Raw genomic sequence first — 27,558 nt, 5'->3', positions numbered from 1 at the left:
CAGGATGGATAGTATCAACATATGCTGTCATCTCATCTGTCAAAAGACATAGAAGTAAAGTATCACTGCAAAACTTGTGAGCTTACATCAAAGCCATTCCTAAAAAGCCTTGCATTCCAAGCCAACAGGCCACCTTCAGAAACATTAGTATTGCAGAAACTCTCCACAGTAGATCCCTTCAGGGAAAGGAAATCAGGCACCAGGGAACCCAAATCAACTCCTCAACTGTCTCTTTCCCACCCAGGTCAAATTTGCTAGAGGCTTACCAGATGTAAGCAAAAGACTGCTTTCCTTAAAACATTAAGGGCAATAAGTTAAGCATTTGGAATAGCATCAAAACCAAGCCCACTAAATTTGCCTGGTTTTGCATGCACATTATGATACACTCTAATTACATATTTTCACTCTTCTTCCACTGGACCCTTTTTCCATCAGACATGGTTGCCAAACTATTAATACTATCTAATAGTAACTTCCACTGTGAAGCCAAATTATTCACCATGTAAAGCGATCATTTATTCACTGTGCACCATTCACACCCTTCTCAGAACATAAACACTCTGGACCACTTGATTTTGCAACAATAATGTTCTTTAAACCTTTGCATACATTTCTAGTTTCCATAAAGAAACCAGAACAAGACAATTCCATCACGTGGAATAACTGACAAGCAAAATTCAAAAAACAGCACAGATCCCTGCTTCTAGAGCAAAGATTGACCCCTGTAAAGACTGAAAGAATATGCCAGTGAAATTAGAGAGGTATTAGTTAATGTACACACTATTGCAATTGAGACTTGAGGATAAGGCAAAAAACCTGGCATAGTACAGTTATTCATTGTTGTAAGAAGTACTTGAAAAGAGAGAATCACCATCTGAGTATGCAAATATACATCTAGTTTTTAGAAGCTAGGTTACAGTGACTTCCCAATCTATGGGTTAGCGAAAAACCTAACAATCATACTTAATATAACGCGGACTAGAAAAAAGTTAGCGAGTCAAGTTCTATTATTTCTAGCATCTAATTTATATTCTATTTTAAAGTTATTTTCAATTCCTTGATAAAGTAACTACAGTAGTGAAGGAAAAAAAAGCATTGTATTGATGCAGACATTTGTCTGCGTTGCACTCTTATGTAAAGGAATAACATAAAACATCTACAAAAATATATCCAAAAAACATCAAAATGGACAGTTTTATTCTGAGAAGACCTATTTCAATCTGATATGCATATGAATAAATCTGTTCACCCACACACTATCCTTCAACAAAGAGAAACTAATATCCATATATACCCCAAGGCCTTCCACAGAAATACAATAATTCATAGTTTTGTTTTAAAATTCAACTATTAAATCTGATTATATAAGATACCGTTTTTAAACATATTTCTTAAACAAAGTAACAGCTTTAAGTCTCTCCTATCGGGCTCAATTCAGGCAAAACTTTGTTTCCAATTATACTACCTTCCAGGCCTTTTGACATAATGAGGACTGGTGAAACCTAAGCTTCAAAACAAGAAAACATCATTTCTCCAAGCCCAGGAGCAAGAAGAGTTTTATCTACTGTTTATCATACCTTCTACACTGCTGGGTTTCTTCCCTAATGTGGTAATTTGTTATTCTATTTTTCTAAGTGACAAATGAGTACAGAAAAAAAAATGCATGAATATCAGAATTTCTATCCCATCTACATGACCAATGGTCTCTTTTTGTAAAAGATATTTTTCTTTAAAACAACAAATCTTTAACAAGAGATCTGTGTGCACTGCTAACTGAAACTGGGCTGTATCATCTACAGCAACTCCTACCAAATCAGCCTAACAAAAATTACAATAGACCAGAAAGCGTGCTTGCTATTCACAGCTGAGCAAACACTGCAGACAGCCCGTGTTCACTGCTGGTTCCTCGATTCAGCCAGGGAGAAGAGCTCTTTCCCATGGGTTGTGAGCAGTCCGACATCCCAGGGAGCATTTAAAACAAACAACAGAAAGTGAGCTGGCTTCTTTTTTTGGTTTTGCTTTAGCTCACTTCTAATGCTTTGTTCACTCCTAATTTCTCCACTGCATAGACCTTAGTTCAGTATCCTAAAAAAAAATGCATCAGTAAATACTGCTATGAAGTTAGAGATTGCTTTGGGGTTTGTTTATTTTGGGGTTTGTTTTGTTTTGTTTTCCTCTGATCACTTAATATCCTTTTCCTTCTCCTGTCTGGACAGTAGCCCATTTATATCTATTGCCAAGTTCTGAGAACCATGCAACTGGGTTTTATTCATACCACAAAACCATAATCCCCTTCATTCAGTCGTACTGGCTAGGTGTCCTTGTTTGCCAGACAGACTTAGTCACAAGAAATAATGGACAAGAATAGGCAGTGGCTGACCAACCTTATCATGCTCGTCTCAGAATGAACCGAATTCAAAAGGCCTTGGGAGGTTGTTGGGTCCTCCAGCCTAGGCTGTAAGCAATCCATTTTCCACAGCAGCTGTGTCCATTCTACCGCATTAAAATACATGTGCTTATTTATTTTTTATTACAGCTTACAGGATAGCTTCATGTCAGCAGGTAATAACCTTAGGCACTTCATATTTCAGTGTGTTGGAACATTCATACCATGCCATTATGAAGAGAATTCTAATGGATAACACGGTGCCAGTCAGTACGACTGCAGCATCACAGGCCACTGTCAGGAATGTAGCTAGGGTACAGTGTTTAATTTTAGAAAATTTAATAATGTGAATTGCAAGTTAAATATGTGGTGTCAACAATTTCTCATGACCTCCACTAGCAGCTATTTTTACTTAACTTGAGTTAGGATAATGACTTGACTGCAATATAATACTGCATTTATTTTTAAAGAAACGTCAGTAAAAGTGCTTCAATGGTTATTAAATAAAAAAAATAATCAAACAAGAAGCTGCCTGTACTTGACTGTACTGTTTATTCAGGACCAAAGACATGTATCCTTGGGATACATTTCCCAATTTAAAAAACAAACAAACAAACAAACAAACAAAAACCCCAAGCTTCCACCATTGAAAAATAGCTCCATTAAGTCACTCACAGTTTTAAATGCTCTAGTGCCACTTGCAAGGATTACTCTAAAGCGTTATTAGTCTCACTTTCACATGTATGAAGTGGAATTACTTAAGGAGAGCCCCAATGAGCATGCTTCAAAGTATTTTACTATGACAGAGTAAGATCATTATATGACCTGCCCCTTTCACCTTTCCAAAATTTGATGTGTGTGTATTCTTCAGTATTCACAAGGCATCAAAAAGATCATAGATCTTTTAAGTCTTTATTCATACTTCTTGGCTCTAATCATCATATCCGCCAGTGCAAAGATGGTAGGCAGAGTATCCTGCTTTGAGAACATGGACTTTTATTACTCCATTTGTTTTCAGCATATAATTTACCAAAAGGAAAAAAAGCATATGTAGAGCTAGACAGAATATGCATGCCTGGATGCACACTACATTTAATGACAACAACAAAATTACAGTGACTTTCCTAAGTCAGTTTAAGCACCTAAGAAACCTAACCAACGAGCCTCGATTAAATACCATCAGAAGCCTGAGCCTGAGTCAGACCTAAAGCCTATATAAAGTTCCAGAAATACCACAGATAAAAACTGCAGAGCAAAGATGTATTCTGTTTAACATTCCACTGTCAGTGTCTTTAAAAAAAAAAGACTCCTGACAGAAAAATCACTAAACTCAAGTAACAGTTTTTAATAGTCTCCTCTGAAGAGTAAAAAAAAAAAAAAAAAAAAAAAAAAAATGGAGTGGAGGGAGGAATGTAATGCTAGGAAAGAGAGAAATTAATTGCTGAGATGTGCCAGGATACAGGTACACCCAAAATACAAGATATTTACGCATGAATAGAAAGATGAGATAGACTTTTCAGTGTCTTTTCTGCTCATCAATGCAATCACGACTGAAAGAAAAACATCCCTATATATGTTTCTTTCATGCCAGACAACTTACAAATGATGTTTGGAAAAACAGTTGGGGAAAAAAGTGAGTATCAGAGTGCTTCAGAAATTATTATCCTCTGCTGTCCCCTAGCGGCACTGTAACTTGTTTCACAAAATTGATCAAAGAATATTTTCAACTGTAGGCTTCATAGACTACAGGACAAGAAGCATCAATAGAAATTAAAAGCAAGAAGAAAAGTTTTGCAGACAATTGCTACAAGTAGCTCTTATTTACTTATAATTTTTGAAACTAAAACCCACAGGAAGACGCTGTGATCTAGTATTTTAAATTACAGACTTTGCTAAGAGATTGTGTGACAAAAATACAGCCAAAAATATTTATTGGCATGGCCATGATATTGTCAGTATTTTAGAAATTCTGTTACTGAACTAGTTAAGACTTTAAATACATTAAAATGCAGCTGGAAGAAATAGCTTCCAATCACTCCAATCGTGGCATACCTTTCAAGTTTTTAAAAAAAAAAAAAAAAAAAAAATCAAGATACGCCAATTCTACTACAAAGTAAAAGCATTACTGGACAACACCCAGATTTTCCTGATCTTACTTTACCACGAATCAAAAATGCAGGAGTTGCAATTTATGTTCTTCAGTAGAATTAAATGCAAGTGAAATGCTACTTAGGGAACATGGTGGTCTTACCCACTTAAAAATCAATCATTATCTTTCATCTTAGATAAGGTTTTGCAAAACTGTAGAACAGATGTGGGAACACATCCACAATTGTTAGTCAAAGGTTTTTCAGCCACATCCCCAAAACAATTTCTCTCTTGACTTTCATATTTACTTTTGTATCACAAAATAATTTGATTTCAAAAGTAAACAGTATTTGGCATCCCAGTTTTAATTACAGTTTAACACAGTCTCTTAATTAGTTGAGATATTTAATTCAGCTTTCATTCCATGCAATTATACACTCTCATAACCCATGAAAATTTGTAATTATCTCTAACCTCATTAATGAGGACTACTAAACTGCAGTTAAGTTCATTTTTATCAGGTTTCTAGAAGAAACACGAGCTTTTCATACTAACTGTAGCTACTGAAAACAGGTGAAGTTTCATACTCAACAATTCACCGAGAAGTACGTTCTCAATTATCCACACCTAAAACTGCATTAGCATACTTAGTACACAGTATTTACTTAAAACTATTAGATGTCTCCCTTGTTTTATTTTCAATGATTTACTTCACGCTGTTAAGTTCACTAAACAAATCACTTTCCAGGACTGCTTTACTTTAGGGACAGAGAGAGCCTCTATGTTTCTCCAAAGTGAAAGCTCAGCGTAGGCAGAACCTTCCTTGATCTTCGTATCAGATTAAGAGACAGAAAATACCCATAAAGCTTCTCCTACAGAAGGAATTTGCTTTCAATATCAGTCACCACCATGCCAGCTCAAACAACTTGCTCTGAACAATTCACGTAAAGGGAAATGCAAATGACAGCCTGGTGAAGCAAGGGGCAGGCCTCCAGCACGGCCCATGGCCTACAGGCCAGGCTCTCTGCCCCAATTTTCTGCCTACATCTGTTCCTGAAGCAATCACAGAAGGCTGTACTTAAGGGGCTGCTGAAGACAGACCCTTAAGGTTGCAAGGCTAACGTCCTCATCAGAGTGACATTTTATTAAAAGCATTGTGGGAAAGGGGCATTATTTGTCTTTATGTAGCTGCTTCCCCTCTCTAAAGCTACTTGCAGCTCTTCTCAGCACCTAATGAGAACTGGGACAAGGCTGAGGATTATAACTCCAGGGAGGTGCTTTAAATCAGCGACACAGCTTGGGAAGAGCTCAACAAGCCTCCCAGAAACTGCCAATTGAACAGTGCCAAATATACTGTTTTCCTTTCCACAAGGACAGTATGCCATAAAGACAAAATTACAAGCCTTCTGAGGAAGCCGCAAAGGATTACACAAAAAAAAAAAAAAAAAAACCACACAACAAAAACAAACCCCACAAAAAAAAAAAAAAAAAAAAAAAAAAAACAACCAGAATTCTAACTCAGCCTATATGTTTTTTCTCTCAATTGGGATACATGAGATTACATCTAGATTTGAATTTAGCCTAATAACTACATGTTTTACCTAATCATATATAACATTTGCTGATATTGTTCGTAGACAGTTTTTTTCCAAAAGCATTTAAAAATTTATTATTCCCTTCTGTATTAACAGGTAGATAGGAAAATGGAGAACACAGGACAGAATGGGGCAGAAGCATTACCAATTACAACAAAAACATGGCTAGAACTTCCACATTCTGAAAGAGGGCTGGAAGTACACACTCCTATTGCAGTCACCAAAATTTAATGCCATCTGATCCAGAAAGACAGATTTCAAACTCCTATAGTGCAGAGTGCTGAAGTCTTATTCTAAGAACCTGTTCTATCATTAGGTTTGACTTCCACCTATATTGTAACAAAGATGATAAGCCCTACTACAAACAAATTAAATTATGTACAATATATAATGCCAGGTCTTGCATTTTATCCTTCAGATAACTGCGTGAAGTTTTTGATCTACTGAATTATATGCAAAAACAACAACTGTTTCTCTTAAAAATCTATTTCAGAGATCAAGGACGAGACTTGCAATAGTACATCTGGGTAACTCCCTTCTGTCAGAAAGGCTTAGCCACAAATATTTTAACTAAAGCTATCCCTAAGAGTATAATTCTACAAAAGACTTAGAAAATTAAAAATTTAACCTGTAATTAACATTATTTGATTCCTTCCTCCCCAAATTAAAGTAAGGAAGAAATATTTCCATTCTTTTGAAGAATCTTCAATGACACAAAGAAATTGGATTCACAGTCTAAAGCATTATTTATCTATAAATGGCAGTGACAAAACAAGCTTTTCCACTCACAAACATGCTCAACTCAGCCTTTGAGAGAATCCTGCCAAGTGCAAAAGAAGATTTTTGCTTCCTCACTATTAATCTTCCCTGATCAGATTAAACAATTGGGCATATTTTTTCCTGTCTCCTGTAAGGAGTCTCTGAAGCTCACTAAGAAACTATTAAGTCAAACCATTACTCTTAAGTAATCAAAAGGGTCTTTTGGTGATAACAGCCCTTCTTTCTTTCCAATTTATATCTTGACTTTTTCAAGTGAGTCTTTAGCTAATTATCTGTCCCTATAGCAATCTAGTTTTAAACATTAAAATATTAATGAAAAGTGAAAACAAACCTGGCTGTTCTTCCCACTCTGTGGATGTATGTGTTTGCATCTTCTGGACAATCAAACTGAATGACCCAGTTCACTGCTGGAAAATCTGGGTGAAGAAAAAAATATGTCAAAATTTAAGCTCACTGTACTCAAAATCCTCCTATTGAAGAGCAACATACTATTTTGGAGCATTAATTCTTGTAAGAACCATCATTTAGATCAATTTACAGACACTGGGTACAAACTCTGAAATAAAAATAAAATTAATTGCGTGTATTAGCATATCATAAACAATCCTCCTCTTCATCAAAGAAAGCTAAAATTAATGGTGTCTTCATTTCCTAAATTATGACAGTACACTGAATGGAACAGAATTTCACACTTGACAAGAACTGACATGTTTTGTGTCACACACATGATAAAACACCACTACATTTAATAATTAAATAACAATATCTGACCCACTTTTCACCTACAGTATCAATATCCTACACCACCGGTGTTTGAAGTTAGCTGTGGCAAGACAGTGCTACTTCAGTTGTCCATATACAGAAATATCATAGTCCCTCTCAAAGACGGGAAGGAGTGACTAAGCCTGATAAAGAAGTCAACATTGAATGTGAATGATAATTATTAATAAGCATTTTCTCAGTGCTGCACTTCATCCAGCAGCAGCATGCTTTGCATTTGAGTAAGTTTGTGTTACTTCCTGACCAAGTCTGTAGCTATGCTGTATTCCACAATTACACCTACACTCTAAACCCAAACAGCCATACCCACTTTAGATCCTCGCTAGTGAGATTTCAGCAGTGTAGAAGGTATGATAAACAGTTTTCATTTCCGCCTTCAGTTTTTAGAGCACATTCCTTCCTTTTGTAGCATACTGACAAAACCTTACATTTTGGACAACGGAGTTTACTATCTGAAAGAACAAGTAGACTCCGGAAAACATTCTTGTGTCATGCCTAAATGCCTCCAAGTACTAAACAATTAAAAAAAAAAAAAGTCCAAAGTATCCACTGAAAATATAAAGAAGTAAATCATAATTCAGCAGGTAATGACCAGAGGAAAGAAACTCAAGCCAAAATAGGTCCTATAAATATTCTTGCTTTTTCCCTCATCTATTTTTCTGCCTCCTTAAGAATACAGTCCTATAATGCCATTCATAGTTCAGACATTAAAATTCTTTCAGGTTTTCATTTCCACATCCTGGTAGGTTAGTAATTTTTCATATCCTTTGGAATAACCCAGAGGATACAGACACATCAGAAATACTTAAAACTGCTAAAATCTTGCCTTAAGGCATGTAGTAAAGCAAATACATTACTATTTCCATTTTCCCTTGTTCCAGATATTTGTCACAGAACATGGCTGGAAAAACTAGATTGTCTACAGACTTTAACAAATAAATAAATGACAGCTCCCACCGACTACCTCACTAACAAATGCCATTACAAAACTAGTGACAACATAGGTCTTTTGGGGACAAAAAGAAAAAATAAGCACAAATGAAGTTGGCCTCTTCAGTAAAGAAACAGTAGAACTCTAAGAAGCATGTCTCTTCTGAGACACCCTAATGAGCTCTTAAGCAAACTACAGCTTCATTTCTTACAAACCAGGTTGGTCTTCTGAGCATACTATCACTGATAAAGTCTCAACAGGGCTAGATGATCACTTTGTGAATAACTGTTGCTTCTGTGGATACATACCCAGGCCACGAGCTGCAATATCTGTAGCAAAAAGTACTGCTGCCTTTTTCCGAACAAAACAAGTGTAGACTTCCATTCTCTTCATCTGTTGCTGCTTGCCATGGAGTGCCAGTACAGGGAGACCAGGCTGAAGCTTACAGAACACTCTGAAGAGATACTGGACCTACCCAACAAATCGAGGCGGGGGGAAATTACCGTGCAATGTTAAACTTAAGATCATACCCAGTATATAACAACTGACTTAGCCCATCACAGAAAACGCACTTTTCTCCACATCAGACACAAGAGATGCTATTTTGAGACTTTGTCACACGCCCAGGTACTAAAAGAGGAAATGAACTGTGGCACAAGATTGGCATGCCTTTTGATGGCACTTCCCAAAAGGAACCAGAGTAGGTAACAGCAAGAACACCTTGGGACATGACTAGTTAGGCTGTACACAAGGGACCGAAGTACCAAAAGTCCACCAGAAGCACTGCTTTTAGGCAACACTGGAGGGGTGCTGTGTCTTGTGCTTGCACTCAAAGCTGTCTGCACAGACTTGGTTTACTATTTCAAGCTTCAACAGCTTCCGTTATAAAAGCAGTCTGTTTACTCTTACATACAGTACCATGATGCAGCATTATTTTACAGCAGGTAGCTATCTAATATTTTTTTAAGAAAATGGTTACAGAAACTGCATATATTGCAGTACAGCTGCAGCTCAGAGAATTTCTGTACAACTAAGCCTACCACCTCACTGTACTCACCAGCCAACTGCAGAACAACAAAAATACTGTAACCTCTTGTACAAGTGGAAGAATTGCAATGAATATTTACTACACTATTGTATGTTGCAAAATATTCAACACATGCAGTAGTTATGGGAATAAATACCTGTGCCATACAAACACATACAAATAACTTCAACAGAATAGTCCCAGAACATTTATACAAGTAGATATTTGAAGAATCACTTGCTATATAACCATAAGAAAAACCTTTCCCGGCACTATTTCACAATTACAATTTCTTATATAGGCAGATTTAAAAGCTCATAAAGAAAGTAGGTACAACTATTAAAATACTCTGTAACCCAACTACAAAATGTGCCATGAGACAAAAGTGAAACAGCTAGCCCTTAGTGACATAACTTTTAGCATTCATTTTTAACATCAGAGCACAAAAAATGGCTGAGTACACTGAGATCTCCAGGACCTTCCTGCATCGAGCCTGGGTCGCTGAGCTTCCCAGCAGCCAGGCCCTGCGTGACATACCCACAGGAGTAGGTGATGTTCGGTTCCTCCCCCAACCTCCTGTTGCAAACTAGTCCACAATCTCACCTCTCTGGTGCCTTTACATCTACGTGAATATCTTAACAGTTTTAAAATGGTACAGGGGAAGAAGGGGAATAGCCATACCTCTTTACAGCTTGCAAAAAACACAATGGTCTTCTTTTTCAAGTGACTTCTCAGGAAAGAGTATAACATGTTTACTTTTTGCTGAAGTTCACAAACAACGTAGTTCTGATCCAAAGTTGCTGGGGTACTAAAAAAAAAACAAACAAACAAAAAAAAACCAAAAAATACATTTAGATACCATTAGTTCCCGTATCATTAAAATGAGAAAGAAAAGAAGAGAAGAGAGAGAATATACAGGCATAAAATATCTATACAATACCTATACAATATTTACAGAGCTTCCTCTCCTTTCTTTTAAGTCAAGAGTGTGTGGCAAATACCCAGAAAAAGGAGAATGGAAAAAAAAAAAAAAAACCACAAAAAAAAAACCAACACACACAAAAAAAGTCAAGCTGGAAAGTTGTCCCACTTTGAGGAACAAATCTTAGCAGCCCCACTAGAAAGCTACTCTTGAAAGATGAATCTATTTCCTTGCTAAAAGCCAGTGGGGAGGAGGGAACGGCTTTTGACATTACTTCTAAATTCATTTACTACTAGCAAGTCAAGCTCTTCCCATGTCTAAGCAGCGACATTAAAATTGCCTTGACTTAAAATGCAATTTTGTCTATTAGTCCTATTAAAGCATCAGTTGTGCTTAAGGCAATGTCAAAACACAGTCTAATCACGTACAAAAATGAGCACTGATGTACTTCTACTGATTACACCCTGACATGTAAAGTGACTTTGTAAAGCTCTGAATTGTCGTCTTAACTCACCTTTCTGTTCTTTACAAAATAAAATAAACTAAGCTAAAAAAAAAATGTTCTTTGGCATATTTCTCCTTGAAATACATCTAAATGCTCATCTCTCACAGTTCCTCTGCTTCACCCTAAACAGACCAAGGGTATTAAAAATTATTTTATTAAAGGTGCCACTTGGGAGGATGAAATTACAAGACACTACTCCAGTTTTTATTCTGCCAATCAATTTGAATTATGCCCCAGCACCTTTTGCTTTGTAAGTCCTTCAGACGAAACTGTTTTCAGAAGGCAATAACCTATTGTAAACTAAGGCAGTAAATTCTAAAGCATGTGAATACTTTCCTTTTTTTTGATTCAGCTTACTATCTAATTGCACACTCCCAAATATTAAAAGAGTAATTTAAAATAGACTTCACAAAAAAATGCAAGATCTGTGAAATAGATGTATAGTCAGTCCTCAAAATGAAGACTATGTACTTCTGCTAAGCGCATGTTAGCCACACAATTTTTTCTGGCAATCACACTTATTTAAGATACCTTTGATAGTACTACTGATTAAAAAAAGGTATTTGCAGTACAATGCAGAGATAATCAAATCAAGTAGTTAAAACTGCCTCAGGATTCAACCTGGTTCTGCTGTTGATTGCTGATGATTTCTCATTTGCTTTTGGGAAAGCCATTTTTACCACTGTGCTTCACCTTTCTCCTGCATCTTACATATGGAAATATATGCATGCTTCATAGAAAAGCAGGGAAAAAAAAAATCATACGTTTTCATATGCAATTTCACACTTAGGTGACAGAATCCACAGAAATGCAAAAATATTAAATAAGTTTCTTCACTTAGATTTCAAAAGAAAAAAAACATGCCAAAAAACAACGTGCGTATTTTTTTCATTTAGTGACACATTGGATTTTTTGAGCTTGGCAGACCACATACTTCACTTCTCACAAGGCCTTCCCATTCTGATCCAAACTGCATGGCATGACAAATTTATTTGTGTGCACAGTAAATTCAGCACGTCAGGAAGCCACAAGACTTACTGCACATGGACTAATTGGTGAAACACTGGAACAGGTTGCCCAGAGAGGTGGTAAATGCCCCATCCTTGGAAACATTCAAGGTCAGGTTGGACAGGGCTCTGAGCAACCTGATCTAGTTGTAGATGTCCCTGCTTATTGCAAGGTGGTTGGACTAGATGACCTTTAAAGGTCCCTTCCAACCCAAACCATTCTATGACTCTAATGTCACATGCTTTTCTTTGGGCACCTAATATTGAATACACAAACAAGACTGTCATTCTGCATTTTCCCAACAGAGTAGCATTTCCTTGGAAAGCCAGATTTATCAACTGCACGCGGAAGAATTATATTTCTGCAACACATCTGGTGGTTTTGCACAGTAAGCATGCACACACAGGAGGTAAGGAAGCCAAAAAAAAAAAAAAGTAGCAATTCAGAAGCAAGTGCTACAGCCAGGACGCTACTCCATCCAGGCTATAATCCACTCTGGGGCTTGCTCCTGAAGAAGAAAATTTCCAGTCTGCGAAGCTGCCTGAGGAGCTACAAGGAAATTGCAGATTCAGCCTCCCTGTAATGCATCAGTCAGAACTAGTACCCTCTTATCTGGAAATTCCTTGCTTTCAGGAAGGCACACAACAGGATCAGACACTGCAGGAAGGAGGACGCACGACTTCTTAACTTCTGATTCAAGGAACTGACAGTCAGAGAAGCAGTTAAGTAGGATCAACATCTGTTTAACCACCACAGAAAAAAGAAAATTATCCCAACATACCTGAATTTGGCTTTCTCATGAACCCAAACATATTCTGGATCTTTCAGACTCAGCCGTGCAAGATCCTTCACGGATTTTGTTTGTGTTGCAGAAAAAAGCAAGGTCTGGCGTTTCTTAGGTAGATTTTCTATGATTGCATTCATTGTATCAGCAAACCCCATGTCTAGAATTCTATCAGCTTCATCAAGAACTGAGTTGAGAGATAGATTTGAGAAAATCTGGTTTTAGCTTTATTTATATTAAAAAAAAAACCCATACATCAAATCCATATAGTACAAAAATCCATGCCTACCTAAACTGCAGAAATTAGCTTAATTACTGTATATGACAGGATTCTCTTTAGATATCCATGTACTCCATAAAATATGTTTTTAAAAAACTGCAATAGAAGTCATAGTATTTCCCATAATCTATGCACTACAGCCCTCAGTTTCACATGCTGAAGCATAAAAGATCAGCATTTCAAGTAAACGGTTCAGCAATTTGCAGACAGACTACAAATTACAAACTCCCTGTCCTATTACTGAAACAAAAGCATGGAATATAAAACAGTGCTGTACTATTCATGACAGAGGAAAACAGACTCTCCTGTACCTAAGCTGAATTTAGCATTAAAACATAAGGAATAAAGCTTTGTCGCTGTGCTACACTGTTTAAGAAAACGGCCTACGTTTAATGCAATTCTTGTGTAACTGCCATGAATTGTACTAAGTGTAGCAAGCGTAATTTCACATTTTATCAGCTCCATTAGCTTCTTAATTGCTTCTAAGTTCCTCAAGCTATGCTAAAGATTATGCAGTTCTTAGTGGCAGGCAAACCTTTTCATTACACTGAGATTTTTATTCAAGTTGGAAGGATGAAAAGAAACAATGTTAACAATGCTAACAAAATAATGAAAGGAGCAGCAATCTGTCTTAAAATTAAAAGAAAAGTGTTTTCTAGAACTGGCCCGAAATACACACACCACAATGGATATTCCATGTAGTTAATTATCATGTCAGGAAAAACACAAGAACCACAGCCAGAAAGCAAAGGCCAGCATTAGCCAAGACAGATCTAAAGGATTATATGGGATACTACTTTTGGTTTTGGGTTCCTTACTAACTCACCTACTTGTTCTTATCATCCTAAGGAAGGCATGCTCAGCAACTGTTTGAGAGAAAGTACACACAACAAAAGGGTTTTCCTGTTTTCTATTTTAATTTGTACATGTGTGAACTTAAATGCCATTTCATCTACATACCATGACTAGGATAAACTTTTTACCCAAGGAAGTGCTCCACACAATTATGAACTGTTGCAAAATATTTCTGAGTACTGAAGTACTCAAAAAACTTACTCAACATTTGCAGATCAGATGCATAGAAATATGAAGTTTCATCCATGTGCTGTAGAAGCCGTCCTGGAGTGCAAATTAGCATATTTATGTGGTGGATTCTTTCAGACTCTTCTTTCAGATCCTGAAAAGGAGTTAAACCAGCTTAGCTCTAGCTGTTCACACTAGAAGCCCGGTACCAGACATGACCAGGCCAGCTTAACCTATTTATAGTTTTTAGAAAGAATAGTCAAGGATCAGCCCTTCCTCTTTCTACAGAGATATCACAATTTCTTCAGCTTGCTCACACTTGCGGCTTGAGCAAAAAGTATTTCAGAATAATCTAAATTAACAGGATAGTCCTGGAAGACTTGGCAGGAAGGTCCATCCAGTCATTTAGCCTGGAAAGACTGTAAATATGCAAAAGCTTCAAAAGACACAGACAGGAAAACGAGTGGGTCATTGATAGGTTCCCATTAACTACTCTCTTCCCTCATTTTTCATTTCCAGGGTTTCCTTCCTAAACTAGCACTTAATATAGCACTCATTTATGCTTCCATACAGCAAACTCCAAGAGAGGACAAACCTTTCCTCCAATGATAAGGCCAGCTGAGAACTCATGATGCCTTCCCACTTTACGCAGAACCTTGAAGGTTTGATATGCCAGCTCCCGGGTAGGTGATATTATCAAAACTCCCAGTCCATCAGCTGAAGTCCACTGATTGCGATACAGGAGTTCCAAAGCCTGAAAAAAATTACCGCATTTTCATTATAAAAAAGTCAGAAGCAAAATATGTAACAACAACAAATTTGTAATAAAAAGTGTTATTAAAAAAAAAAAGATAAAGCCATGCTAATTAAAATAATGACTTGAACATTAGTATACATTTCACATAGTTTGATTACATACCAATTCTAACTGATGGTAATTAAACTTGCTGTAGCAAAGTTCCCCAGTAACAATCTATGACAGGCAGGAATGGGTGGTAAATCGTAAACATTTTACTGCACAATTAATCCTACTCTGCTAAATTCTGGAAATTAAGCCTTAATCATTTATACAAGAATAGAAATCAGATGTAGAAAAACATGAGAAACTTCCCTGCTCATAAGGTTTTGCAGGAACCAGAAACAGAATGAGCAACTAGAAGAAAGTCAATTATTGCAGCTTAAATTCCAGTTATAGACTTGAAGCAGTACTATCCACACATGCTACATACAAAGCATAAGTTGCCATAAACCTCAGACCAGGATTATTCCTCCTCTTATGAATTCACACTGTAGAAACGCTGTCTTAGTCAGCTAATCCTAACACAAAGATTTCATAGGTATGAATACCTGAAGCATTCTGAAATACTGAAGGCTGTTAAGCATCCTGGCATAATTAATTTTTTTTCACTCTTCATCTCTCCAGCTCCTCTCTTACCACTTTTCTCCCCTAAAACTGTTTTACAATAAAGTCTGTAAAACAAAGTACTTCTGCTCCTAGATTAACTAATTGAGCAATCTCACTTTTGTTTCTCAAGTTCACAAGACCATCTTTTGAAGCCACCTATTTTTTTTTTATTCTTTACTAATAAAAAATAAACTTTAAAAAAACAGCATAAAGCATAAATCTTCTCAACTAGAGAGGGTATTCAAAACACCTACTACTGTTCCCACAGTTACTGACAGGATAGGCTCCAAAGAAATTTATGCTTACAAAAATGCAAGTAATGTTTAAACCAAAAAACCCTCCATAATCAAAATGACATTTCTTTTTCCCTTTATCTAATCATAACATGATGGGGTTTGTATCCACTTAGATGTGCACTTCAAGCAAACGTTTCAATTATACTTTCAACTTGAAGAAATGAAATGTAGAGCATGATGTTTTGAGTAAAACAGTCAAATATGTATTATCCATGACAGCGATTTTCATCCTGTTTTCCTGCTTGCACCTGGAAGTGATTTCTAAGGAGTCCACAAAAGACAACAAGAAAATGGAAGTCCACAATCACTAAGCTTAAGTTTGCTATATAAGGTCCAAATCCTAAAATTTTAAAGGGGTGAAAACCACTCATCTAAAAAAAGTCTAAGGAAGTAAAGAAATTTCACCATTCTATTCCATACACCTAGTTTTCAAATTTTAAAAGAATTGTACAACAAAAGTTGCACCAGGAAAACAGATTCCTGAGAGAAAAACAAAGCACTTTCTAAATCACACAGGGTCTACTAATGTAAGGATCAAAATAGAATTTCTAAGTGTCAGAATATTCCTAGGGCCAAAAATATACTTCTTTCAGAACCTCAAGCAGCTTTATTAAATTAGTATCTTGGCTTTCTTGGAACATTTAGATCGGTGGAACTATAACTTTTCTCCCAGGATCTATTAATCTAAGCTGTTTGACATCCAATACTTCCCAGATAACTCGCTTTAAGTACACATGGAAGGATGTAAATTACTTACTGGGACAATAAAAGCCAAGGTTTTGCCTGATCCAGTCTTTGCAGCTCCAAGTATATCTTTACCTTGTAAAGCCAAACCTATGGTTTGCCTCTGTATCTCCGTTACCACACGATACTGAGCTTCCTGCAATCCTAGTATTTGCAGTGTGGGAATAGAAGAGAGTGTGGGAGGGGAAGGAAAAAAAAAAAGAAAAAAAAAAAAAATCTTTATTTTTGTCTTGCCCAGAGCTGTATTCCTCCATTTAGAAAACACTGTACATGGCAATACTTATCTAAAACTTAGTTTAAAGCAAAAAAAAATTCAGATGCAGATAAATAATACATTCGTTTTTACTTAAATTGCTTTCCAAAGAAAACTTTTGTACTCACCTTTCAGGGTTTTCTTTGACAATGGAAAATCTGAAAATCTTTGAATTTCACTTGCATTTATCTGAAACAAAATAAGCTTAATCAGTACTTACAATCTAAGCATAACAGAGAAATTAAATAGCATTCTTTAAGTTACTGTTAACATAAATATGCAGTAGTTCAGTATGACCTGATCCAAGTTAGCTGGTCAGGCAATCTCTACTAGTTTGACCAGAGCCAAACCGCTCTTCTACCATAATCTGTTTAGTAAGTAATAATATATACTTTAATCATGCAGGCTAACAGTGCAATTTAAAGCTCAGATCATCACAAAATCACAAAACAATTTAGGCTGAAAGGGACCTCAGGAGGCCTCTGCTCCAACCCCCTCCTCACAGCAGGTCGGCTCTGCGGTCAGATCAGGCTGCTCAGGGCTTCTTCCAGTCCAGTCTTGAAATCGCTCAAGGACAGAGACTGGACAGCTTCTCTGGGCAACCCGTGCCTCTGCTTGACTGTCCCCATGGGCAAAAAGCGTTCCAGGCTGAGCCTCTCTTCTGTCAACTTACACCAGTTGTCTCTCATTCTTCCACCCTGCACCATCTCCTCAATGATCTCCCCAGGGGCACCAGGGGCTTCTGTAAGGTCCCGTCCCAACCCCAAAGCCATCTCTGCTACAGACTGAGAAGCCCGTCTCCCCCAGCCTCTCCTCACAGGGCAAGTCCTCCGAGGCTGGAGCACCGTTTCAATGGCCCTCCACTGAACTGCATCCACTTTATTGATGTCTTTTTCTTATTAGGGGGTCCAAAACTGGATGCAGTGTTCTTCAGAAAAATTTTTAAATTTTTTTAAAAATCGCATTTTAAAAAGATACTGCAGTATGCAAGCAAGGTCTACATTTTCCGCAATGCAGCATGCCACAAGCCCAAGACATAACTTGCAATTAAACCTCATGCTAAGCATTTCACATACATACAGTATCTCCAAAAATCAGAACTTCTGTAGCCTTTTTCTCCAAAACTGCCCCAGTCAGACTAACTGCCAATAGAGATTATAAGAAAACATCTACGGCAAAACACATAACTAGCCAATTATTTCATATTTCTGTGTGGCTTCAACGAGTACTGCATTTATGATTCATGCACACTAAGCATAAATTAATTTTCCTGGGAATATCCACAGAGGAGCAGTTTGTTTTTGGAGGCTACTGTAAATGCAGTAATGACAGTCATATCCCATAAAATGGAACTCGGAGTTCTTACCTCCCTTCTTTTATAACCATTCCAGATTAAGGAAAAAACATTACTATGCTGCAAAGTACACAGCCCTTATCTTCCTGAAAAAGAGAAGCTCACCCGCACCCTTAACCATTTAACGCTTACGGCTCCCATCCATAAAGGCAGACTCCTTCATCTGCAAGGACCTCATGCAAACACTGCTGGCAGCCTCCCTACAACCTTACTAGAGCTAAGCTCTCCACCTGTATTTTCAAATCCCTTGATGCAATGAGGATGAAGTGTATTCCAGCTGCTGTATGAGATCGGACATCACAAAAGCAGGTAAATGTTCTGCAGGGTAAAGGCCTGGTAAACAAACGCTTTGGGAAATAGCTCCAGATAACAAACACATTTCTTCCCCACTCCACTTTTCCATTTTGACTCTACAGTTCTTGCATCAAGATTTATTTGCATGTACTTAGCATTAGGTTGTGTTATTAACAATTAATTGCTGCGAACACAAAGACCCCAAGAGAATCAGTGAAACAGCACCAGGGAAGCAGCCTCACCGATGTCCTCGCTGCACATCAAGTTAAAGCACCCTGGGACCATCGGAGGAGAGGGGTCAGCCCACGGTCCCTGGGCGAACCCCACTGAGGAGCCAGCGGGGCCACCCCCTCCCCAGGCTGGCGGGGGTGTGGGGCTCACGGGGGGCTGCAGGGGAAAAGCATTTGGGGACGTTGTACAACTTCTCGTAAGGTGTATTAAAGGGGTTGTGGGAATGTGCAAGACTTGTTATGGGATGTTTAGGGGAAGGATCAACGGCAGGGAAAGGGAGGGAACAAGGTCGACTGGGGAGGAACCAGTGTGAGAAAATAGAGGGAAAAGGGGATAAAAGGCACTGGTCCTGGGTAACAGCTGGCTGGTCAGTACGCTTGTCTGACCGGGGCCTGCACCCCATCACCACAGCCAGCCCTACAGTCTTACTTAATATTCTGATAGAATGATGTAAATAATTATTTACTACTAATAACAATTACTCTTACATTCTTTCCATCCACATTCTGTGCAGGCACACCATCTAGTCTGAGCTCGTGTGAGAGACCACCAGCAGCCTCCAAGCCAGACTGGTGGGCAGCAGCGAGAGCCGAGTGCTGGCAACTGGAGCGGGACCACGAACCCCAGAGGCTGGAGGGCGCCGGTGCCGGCACCTGGGGAAACCGGGGCCTGAGGCCAGCTCTGGGGCGGACTGAGGAGCTAATGCCAGCTGCTGGAGAGACCCATTTTCCATGTGTGGGTACGCATTTCACTAGCAGACGTTAATCCTGACCAGACAGAGAGGACCAGTACGTGCCGCCCGTGCTGTTCACATGTGTGCAAGCACTGTGTGCGCGTGTGTCTGCACAGGTGCTGATAAAGGCACTGCTCTGTCGTGTTCACCTGTGGCTGGCCATGCGTGTGTGCACACCTGCACACCTGCTGGGAACACATGCTCACCCTCACTGCAGGCTGGACTTGGGGACCCAGAACTGCAGCAATCTTGATCCACCTGACTGGGACAAGAAGAGTCCATTTATGTCCTGAGGCTCACCAGATTCACCAATCTCTAGCACTTGGTATACTTAACTTTTTAAAGCTGCCCTACAGGGTACAAAACATACTAAAAAAGTAATTCATTGTCCTAACACCTACTCATTTACTTCTCTGTACACATCCACCTCTACAGCATACTTGAGAGCTGTTAATCACATGCGTGCGCACACACACACACAAAACCCCCAAGAGCATGTGTTTGAGTCCCTGAGTTGGCTGATTTACAAAAATGCTGAGATGTCAAGTGGAGATCTTAAGAAAAATGTAATACTTTCAAGTCTGTTCTAGCTGATAGGTCATCAAAAGATGTGGAACAGCTTCCACTGGCAAAGTTCACAACAATCAATAGCAGCAGGACAGAAAAAACCACAGAACCCAGGAGAGAAAAAACAAAAATAGAGAGACTACTGTAGCTATAAAGCCTGAGCAGATGAAGAGGAAGGTAGACTACACAGCTTTGAATTCATACTGACCAGCATCCATAAACTGAGATTTCCAAATGTCAAACTCAGAGCTTACACATGTTGTGCATTTCTAATGGGTATCGTTTATCTCTAACAGACTGCTGAACAGAAATCTCCCAACGCAGGGACCAAGCAAAGTGGCCCTTAGACGTTCCTGACAACTTGTGATAACAATTCCAGAGGCAGCCTCAAATGAAGAGCTACTGAGCTGTCAGATCAGCCTTGTATCTCCTTGAAGTACCAAGCCTTCTGCAGGCTCTGCCTATTACAGAAAACGAAACTATTTTTTTCCTGAGGGTTTATACCTGTTTAAAGCACCTAGATCACAACACTACTCTTTTCAGCCTAGTTCTCTCTAGTAAAAACAAGAAAAGTAATTTAATGCATGAATTTGATCTCTACATAAAAGGTAGTAACACCCTTATTAAAATCCATTTTTGACTTATTTTAAGACTAAGCTCTTGCAAGGTAGATTTCAAACTTTCACTGTGTCCCAGCAGAGCAATCAAACTTTTGCCAAACATTACTTAGAAAACTTAAAGGTGAATTATTTTTATAAAACCTACTTGTGCTGAGAAGCATGTACTTTAAACTAGTACATTCCTGGGAGGGGGTAAAACTCCTATCAGAAATCACCACAAAAAAGGGGGTTTTTTTGACTTTCACAAATTGGAATTTCTGACAAATATTTCCAAGTTCAGCTGATAATTTTGAAGACATCACGTATCACATGTGATAGTGATAGTATATTGGGCTAATTCCCAGTCTTACTATTTTGCATTCTAAAGGATCACAACTCAGTGATGTGTACAGGTTTAGTTTAATTTCAACCAAGAGACTGTCCACATAGGAAACCAGTACGCCTACAGGAGGGAAAACTGTCTTACTAACGTCCAAAAAGAATTCAAGCAATCCATTATGTGCAACTAAAGGGGTAGATTTTAATAGGTTTGTGACACATGAAATGGGCTATGGCAGCAATGTGAAATCGTTCTAAATAATGAAGGCTGCTTTAAGTATTTCAGTGGTCAACTTCTTTTTAACTCTAGATGACCCAGTAAGAACCGATGTGTTAATCACGAAGGAGACAAATAGTGTTCCGCTCTTCTACCTTAAACTCCTCTAAATCAATTTAAAAATCATTACATGCATAAGACTAGCTCTTTTAAAGATGTTCAAGAAGGAAAAAAAGTGAGAACCACATTAGAAGAGCGAGGCACAGGAATGTTAGGAAAGGCCGTGTCACAAAGCTTCCTGTATTATTTCTCTGCCCTACAAACTTCCTGGAGCACAAGAATGATCTGTTGTAGTACCCTTAAACTCCAAAGATATGAGTTTATTTTTAAATAAAGTCCGAACGGCAGGAGTAAGAAGGACTGGTGTTAGAGGTAGATCTTCCAATAGATCTATTCCATATCTACATGTACCAGTGGAAAACAACACCAACTTCTACTTAGTTTGTTTCCCTGTCAGAAGTTATTACCTGCTCTAATCTGCTGGGAATCTGTACTTGTGAGCTCTCTCTAATCTGCTCTAGGTGAGAGCAGCCAGCTTATTTCAAATACTTCAAATGGTACTCTGATCCAACTTGACTAATTTGACGTAAAGCAGACTGAAAGAAGTTTACACAAAGAGCTCCCCAGCACATCAGTTAGCTGTTAATGCTTTTCATGAGCACAACTGGATGGAGAAGACAATATTCATCAACAGCCTTACAGTTAGGCAACAAAGTCGCTGAATCAACAGATAACAGATCACCTATGAACACGTAACACAGAAAATGGTCCCAAGATTTGGACATATTGAAACTCAATTTCACTTTTTCCATCTATGCTGCCACACATTCGCCATCCCATGTCAACAAATTACAAAAAAAAAAAAACAAAACAGTAACAAAATATCTTGGTCATCTCTTCATTATTGTTTAATTTTGTCTTGGTTATTCATTGCAGTCATTCTCACACTCGAAATTATAGACAATATACTCTAAGAGGGAGGGCAAGGTGGATACTCTTGCATCCACCAGCCACGATACCCCTATTCCATGCCACACGCAAGATGACAAAAGCACATCAAGACCTAACCCACCCACAGCCTGCGTGCCAGAGAGCCCAGGCAGTGCTCCTCACAGAGAGGAGCTTACCAAAGAAAGAGCTTTCTAACTCCCTTGTCCCTAAGAAGGGATCTGCCTGCTGCAGAACTCACTGGGGACCCCTGAAGATCCAAGCACATGGCACTTCCTCACAGTCCCCACCCTCACTATAACCAGGTCCAGGGTCATAGGGAAGAAATGCAGCAGACCAAGTGGAAAACCAGGTCAGGGACTAGAAAAGGAGATATGAAGGACTGAAGACAGGAAGCGAGATGGGCATCCACCTGTATGTTCACAGGGAGGAGACTCCTGGAGCAAGATGACAGCAAAACCCCAGAGGAGTTGAGACCAGGAGTCCCCAAAACCATCCTAATACAAACATGTTTACTCTGTCTTCATTCTGATGGATACATGCCTGACCACTACCAGCTTCTCTTCTTCAGCCTCTATATATACACACACAAACACAACCTCCCACTACCCACTCCTTACCTATGCTGCCCCAAGCTCCACAGAGACACAGAATTATTACCCATGTCCCAGAAATAGATGTGTGCGCAGACATCCACATTGGTGACACAGAGGCAGAGCAGAAATCTATGTAGAATGAGTGGAAATTAAATGCAAGTATCAAATGCATATGATGTGTTTCAGGGAAAAATGACTGCATTTAAATATTACACAAAATATTTAAGGCTAGGAGTAAAGGAACAGACAACTGTAGAAAATCAGAATGGGGACTACTCAACCTAAAAAGTCTGAGAATTGCACATCTACCTACCACAATCCAGATATATCACTGTAAAATTTATGAGGATAAGAAAGGAATACTGACCTCACTGTGGAAAAGCAGAGGTTACATCATTCCCTTAAAGAATGTTGTTTCATTAACTCACTGCTTGTGTGTGTTCCTTTTAACCCTCTCTCCTGCTTACATGCATCTATGAGCACCACAGTTATACCCCACTACCTGCCAAGGATGCGCTCCTGTAGAGTGGTATGACATATAGCAAAGCAGCTTTTCCCCATAAGAACTAATGTAATAGATAGGGATGCGTGTAGGGATTTAATACATGCATACAGCATAAATATGGCAAAACTGTATATGAAGAACATATACACTGTGTACGGGGAGAACAAAGAGGCAAAGGCAGCATCAAGTGGAGGAGACGGTAGCTTCCCAGAGATAATTTTTCAAAATATTTCTGCCACTTCATCTCCGACACTGAATGCCCAAGATAAATCTTTTACTTCAAGCATTCTTGCTGCCTCCTTCTAAACAATTAGATTTTTTTCATTGTCATCATCTTCCTCAAATGAATCGAGATCAACTAAGGGCAAGTGACAGATGAGTAGGGGTCATGTTTGGCCATTCAGTCTCACAGACAAAGAGGCTGTAATCCACTCCAAAAAGCCACCATCTCCTCCAGTTGATGATTCTGGTGATCCTGCTCCTGCCTCTCAATACACCCACACCATATACATATAATTTCAGTACACAGGAGCAACATACTACTTAAGCTTCTGCAAACATGTGTCTACTACATTAGAAGAAAAGCTATCCCCTGAACTCAACCACTTTCTCTATGAGACTACTGCTCAGAGTATTAAATGACCAGTGATGGGACTCCAAAACAAGAGACAGAGAAGAAAGAATAGCTAGATATTGCCATAGTGCCCTAAGGTAACACAGCAGCCTAATTTGCAGATGGCATTATCAATTAAATGCAAGCTATTATCAAATGTAGAAACTATTAGGGCCTGACAACACGAAAAATTAATTTCACTACACATCCCCCTGTCTGTGTTCAAATACACAGAAATACAAAGCAATCTATTGTATATATACCGCAATTTGGTACATAAACAATAAGCCCACCACCCTGGGATCTGTGCAGAGAGTTCTCAAACTCTGAACACAGCCTTTGCAAAGTTGCTTTAACTCAGTTTCTCTCTCCTGCTCAGACACGCACCCTCCAGGGACCATGCAGAGGCAACCGTCTAAGTTATAACAAGCAGTCCAACAGTACTGTAGTTATGTAGGAGGTTTTTCATTCCACAACGAAAGACACACACCTACCAGTGATCATCCCACTCAGAAAAATACAAGTTTCTAACAACTAGAATAGTCTTCTTTTACAGTCAGCATCTAAGTCCTCTTTCTACAGTGAGCAGAAAGATATTGCCAAAACAAGTTAATTCAAAAATTTATCCACAATAAAATGTATTAATCATGTATGTAGCTACCATCTTTAATTTTTATCATACAAACAATGAATGATAAGTCCATTTTTTTCCCTGAGAAATAATCTGTGATTCAAAACAGTAATTTGACCATCTTTGGAAGCATACCATTTGCTTTCAAATCAGTAAAGCCAATGATTGTGTGAAGTTTCAGAAGTCTAACTTGCTGAATCTTAACCAAAGGAGCTATAACAACCTCTTCATGGTAACAGACATGTTTCTTCTGTACCTCTTGTCATTATTTTCTGCTCAAATTACAACTACCAAAAAGTCTCTACTATTAGCTATGCTGAGTGCTGGGTAATCAAGTACAACGGCCATGCTCCTCCCCAGCAATAGCTTTAAATTCAGCAAAAGTTGACAGGACATCGAGCAACACCACAGGCAGAGCACATCTAAGCCGTTATTCACAATTACAGTACTTTCCACTAATCAATGTGGCTCAAAAGCCGGCCGTCTCCCAGAGGAATTCAAGGGAATCTGGGTGACAAAACCGACACCGCTGACTCTGGCTCTAATATTCAAGTACCTATTTCCTGACTTGAGGTTAAGCAACCTACTCTTCTAGCGTGGTGTTTGCCTGTAGGGCACCTTCTATGGAGACACACGTGTCCCACCTCCAACAGCCAGACATCCGTGCTGCCTGGTCAGAGGGGCCACGGGCCGCTGCTGACAACGGTTCCCGCCATCTGCTTCAACCTCCTCCTCCTCCTCCTCCCCCCTGCGCTCTCAACCCCTCACTCCCCTCCTGAGGGTCTGACTACGCCCGCTCCACAGCCCGCCCAGTCACCTCCACCAGAACCACTGGGACCGCGGCCACTGCCCCCTCCTCCTCTGCCTGGGGGGAGAAAGGAAGGGAACGGGGGGACCACCCCTGCCTCATGGAAGTGAAAGCCCTTCTGCCTGCCACGAGCAGCGTCACCCAACAAACCTGTTACCTACAGGCACGGCCAACAGCCAGAGGAACAGCCCTGCCAGCTCCCAGGACCCCCCCTCGCAGATCCCCGCACACCACACGAGGAGAGGGGCCGCTCCTCCGCCCCCCGCAACCCCGCCATGCCCACCCGGCCGGGCCCCGCAAAGCCCCTCGCTCCCGGCCCGGCCCGGCGGCACCAGCCGTACCTCGGGGTAGCGCTGCACCAGCCGGCCGATGCCCTCCCGCTCCACCTGCCACTCGGGCCGCTTCCGCTCCTTGCGCTGCAGCCGCAGCTTCCTCGTCCGCCGGGTGTATTTCTTCTTCCAGCGCTCGAAGCTGCGCACCGGGTCCATCGCCGCCGACCCGCCGCCGCCATCGCTGCCGGCCCGGCCCATGCTGCCGCCGCCGCCCCGCATGGGACGCACACGGCCGCCGGGGGCGGGGCTGGGCGCAGGCGGAGCGCGTCAGCGGGACGCGCCGCCGGGGGAGGGCTCGGCCCGGCTCGGCTCGGCTCGGCCCGGCTCGGCTCGGCTCGGCCCGGCTCGGCTCGGCTCGGCTCGGCTCGGCTCGGCTCGGCTCGGCCCTGCTCGGCTCGACCCGGCTCGGCCCGGCTCGGCCCGGCCCGGGCGCCAGGGGCCTTCCCCAGTGTGTGGGGAGGTGAAGAAGCAGCACAAGAGTTAAAGAAAAAAATCACACTTCGTGTGATATAACCCAAAAAATGAGCTCTTGGCGCAGCTTGCAAAAATGCAGCATGCAAAACGTGCTCTATGATAGAGATTATAAAACAAAAATTAAAGCCTCAATAGGAAAGGAATGTGCACTTAGTACTATCACAAATTTCGTCCTCTTCCATACGGTGTTGTGGGGGATCGGGGGAAGAGTTCTGGGACAAGTTCATTCATGCTTTCTTTGCCAAATCATTACAGGAAAAAACTCACAAATTCGGAAAAATCAAGAAGCAATTGAAAGACATCTGGTGGGCCTTGTGTTGAAGATGCTGGATTTAAGCTCTGATGTGTGTTTTGACCCTTCGTAATACAGTTGTAGTCAATCAATGGCCTTGGCTCAGAGCCTTGAACCGCGCGGAGGGCTGGCAGAATATCAGGGAAAACTGCACACATGCCGAGTTGTTTTACACTGACTGGTGTAAGGGTGGTCTCTATAAGAAGCACATATCTCTCAAAGTAACTAGATGTAATCAACGAACTATTCATAATAATTATATTATGCTATCTTTACGCGCACGGATTCTTAACACCTCCCTACGGAGAAGGGCTGCATTGTCAGAAACGATTTGCTGAGTCAGTTGTAGCACCTCATCGGCGCACAGAGTTAAAAACAAAACCAGGCTGCAGAGTTATTGTGCCACATCAGGAAGAGAAAATTACAAACATATTTATGCAATGTCATAAGAAGGAAGTAAACACATTGATGAGGCGAACAATGAAAGGCTCCCAAATTAATTACTGTCTGTGATGAGGGTTTGGAATTCCAGAAAGCCAAGGGAAAAAGGGAGTGTCTCTTAATTAGCTCCACTTTTGCCATGCATATGTTGAGTGTACCACTGAAGATGTTTTCCCTCCTCCCTGACATCAGGGAAACCTGTGATCATAGAAATGTTTGTTTTCCCTTTAAACTACATTACATTCCTAATTTCAGGAAGGGCTGGAAAAATCTCCATTAAATATGCCCCGATGGGATCTCTCCTCCCGGGTACAGCTTTGAATGCAATGGTTTTCTCTAGGGGTTTATTTGCTGTTAAGATGAATAAGGAAGGATATTGAAGGTTTTATTCTTGAAACAAAAATTTTTTTTGCAGAAGTACCTGGTGAAAATCTGTTTGCAGAAGGTGCTGTTCCACCCCGAAGGATGTGCTTCTGGGGGGTGGCGCATCTTTCCCAGGATCACAGCACATTAACTTGACATACAAAACAAGGTCCCAGTCTAACACGATCAGACTGTTGCAAGGCTCAGCTGCCACTTCAAGCCTTTCTGTTTGCCTGCCTGTAATAGAAAAACAAACAAACAAAACCCCTCCTGTGTCCAGCACTGGAGTGAATTTAGCCTTTCTGTAAGTAAATGTATGGGTAAAAGTGTTGTGTTTGAACCCGCTGCCTTTGC

General features: G+C 40.0%; 1 protein-coding gene across 1 annotated transcript in view; it reads right to left on the bottom strand.

Moving 5' to 3' along the window:
* The window catches only part of DDX10 (DEAD-box helicase 10), a gene marked incomplete at its 5' end in the record, with an annotated part of 190,428 nt that extends 164,575 nt beyond the window's left edge, over nucleotides 1-25,853 (bottom strand). Inside the window, 9 exons of the mRNA XM_082337940.1 lie at nucleotides 7,181-7,265; nucleotides 8,869-9,031; nucleotides 10,269-10,395; nucleotides 12,804-12,993; nucleotides 14,143-14,263; nucleotides 14,705-14,863; nucleotides 16,568-16,698; nucleotides 16,936-16,996; nucleotides 25,644-25,853. Coding sequence (XP_082194066.1) covers nucleotides 7,181-7,265; nucleotides 8,869-9,031; nucleotides 10,269-10,395; nucleotides 12,804-12,993; nucleotides 14,143-14,263; nucleotides 14,705-14,863; nucleotides 16,568-16,698; nucleotides 16,936-16,996; nucleotides 25,644-25,853 — 1,247 coding nt within the window. The remainder of the gene's footprint in view (nucleotides 1-7,180; nucleotides 7,266-8,868; nucleotides 9,032-10,268; nucleotides 10,396-12,803; nucleotides 12,994-14,142; nucleotides 14,264-14,704; nucleotides 14,864-16,567; nucleotides 16,699-16,935; nucleotides 16,997-25,643) is intronic.
* Nucleotides 25,854-27,558: the final 1,705 nt, after the last annotated feature.

Source organism: Platalea leucorodia (assembly GCF_965183815.1).
Source record: "Platalea leucorodia genome assembly, chromosome: 2".
In the NCBI taxonomy this organism is placed as follows: domain Eukaryota; kingdom Metazoa; phylum Chordata; class Aves; order Pelecaniformes; family Threskiornithidae; genus Platalea; species Platalea leucorodia.
This window is presented reverse-complemented; position numbering and strand designations above follow the sequence as displayed.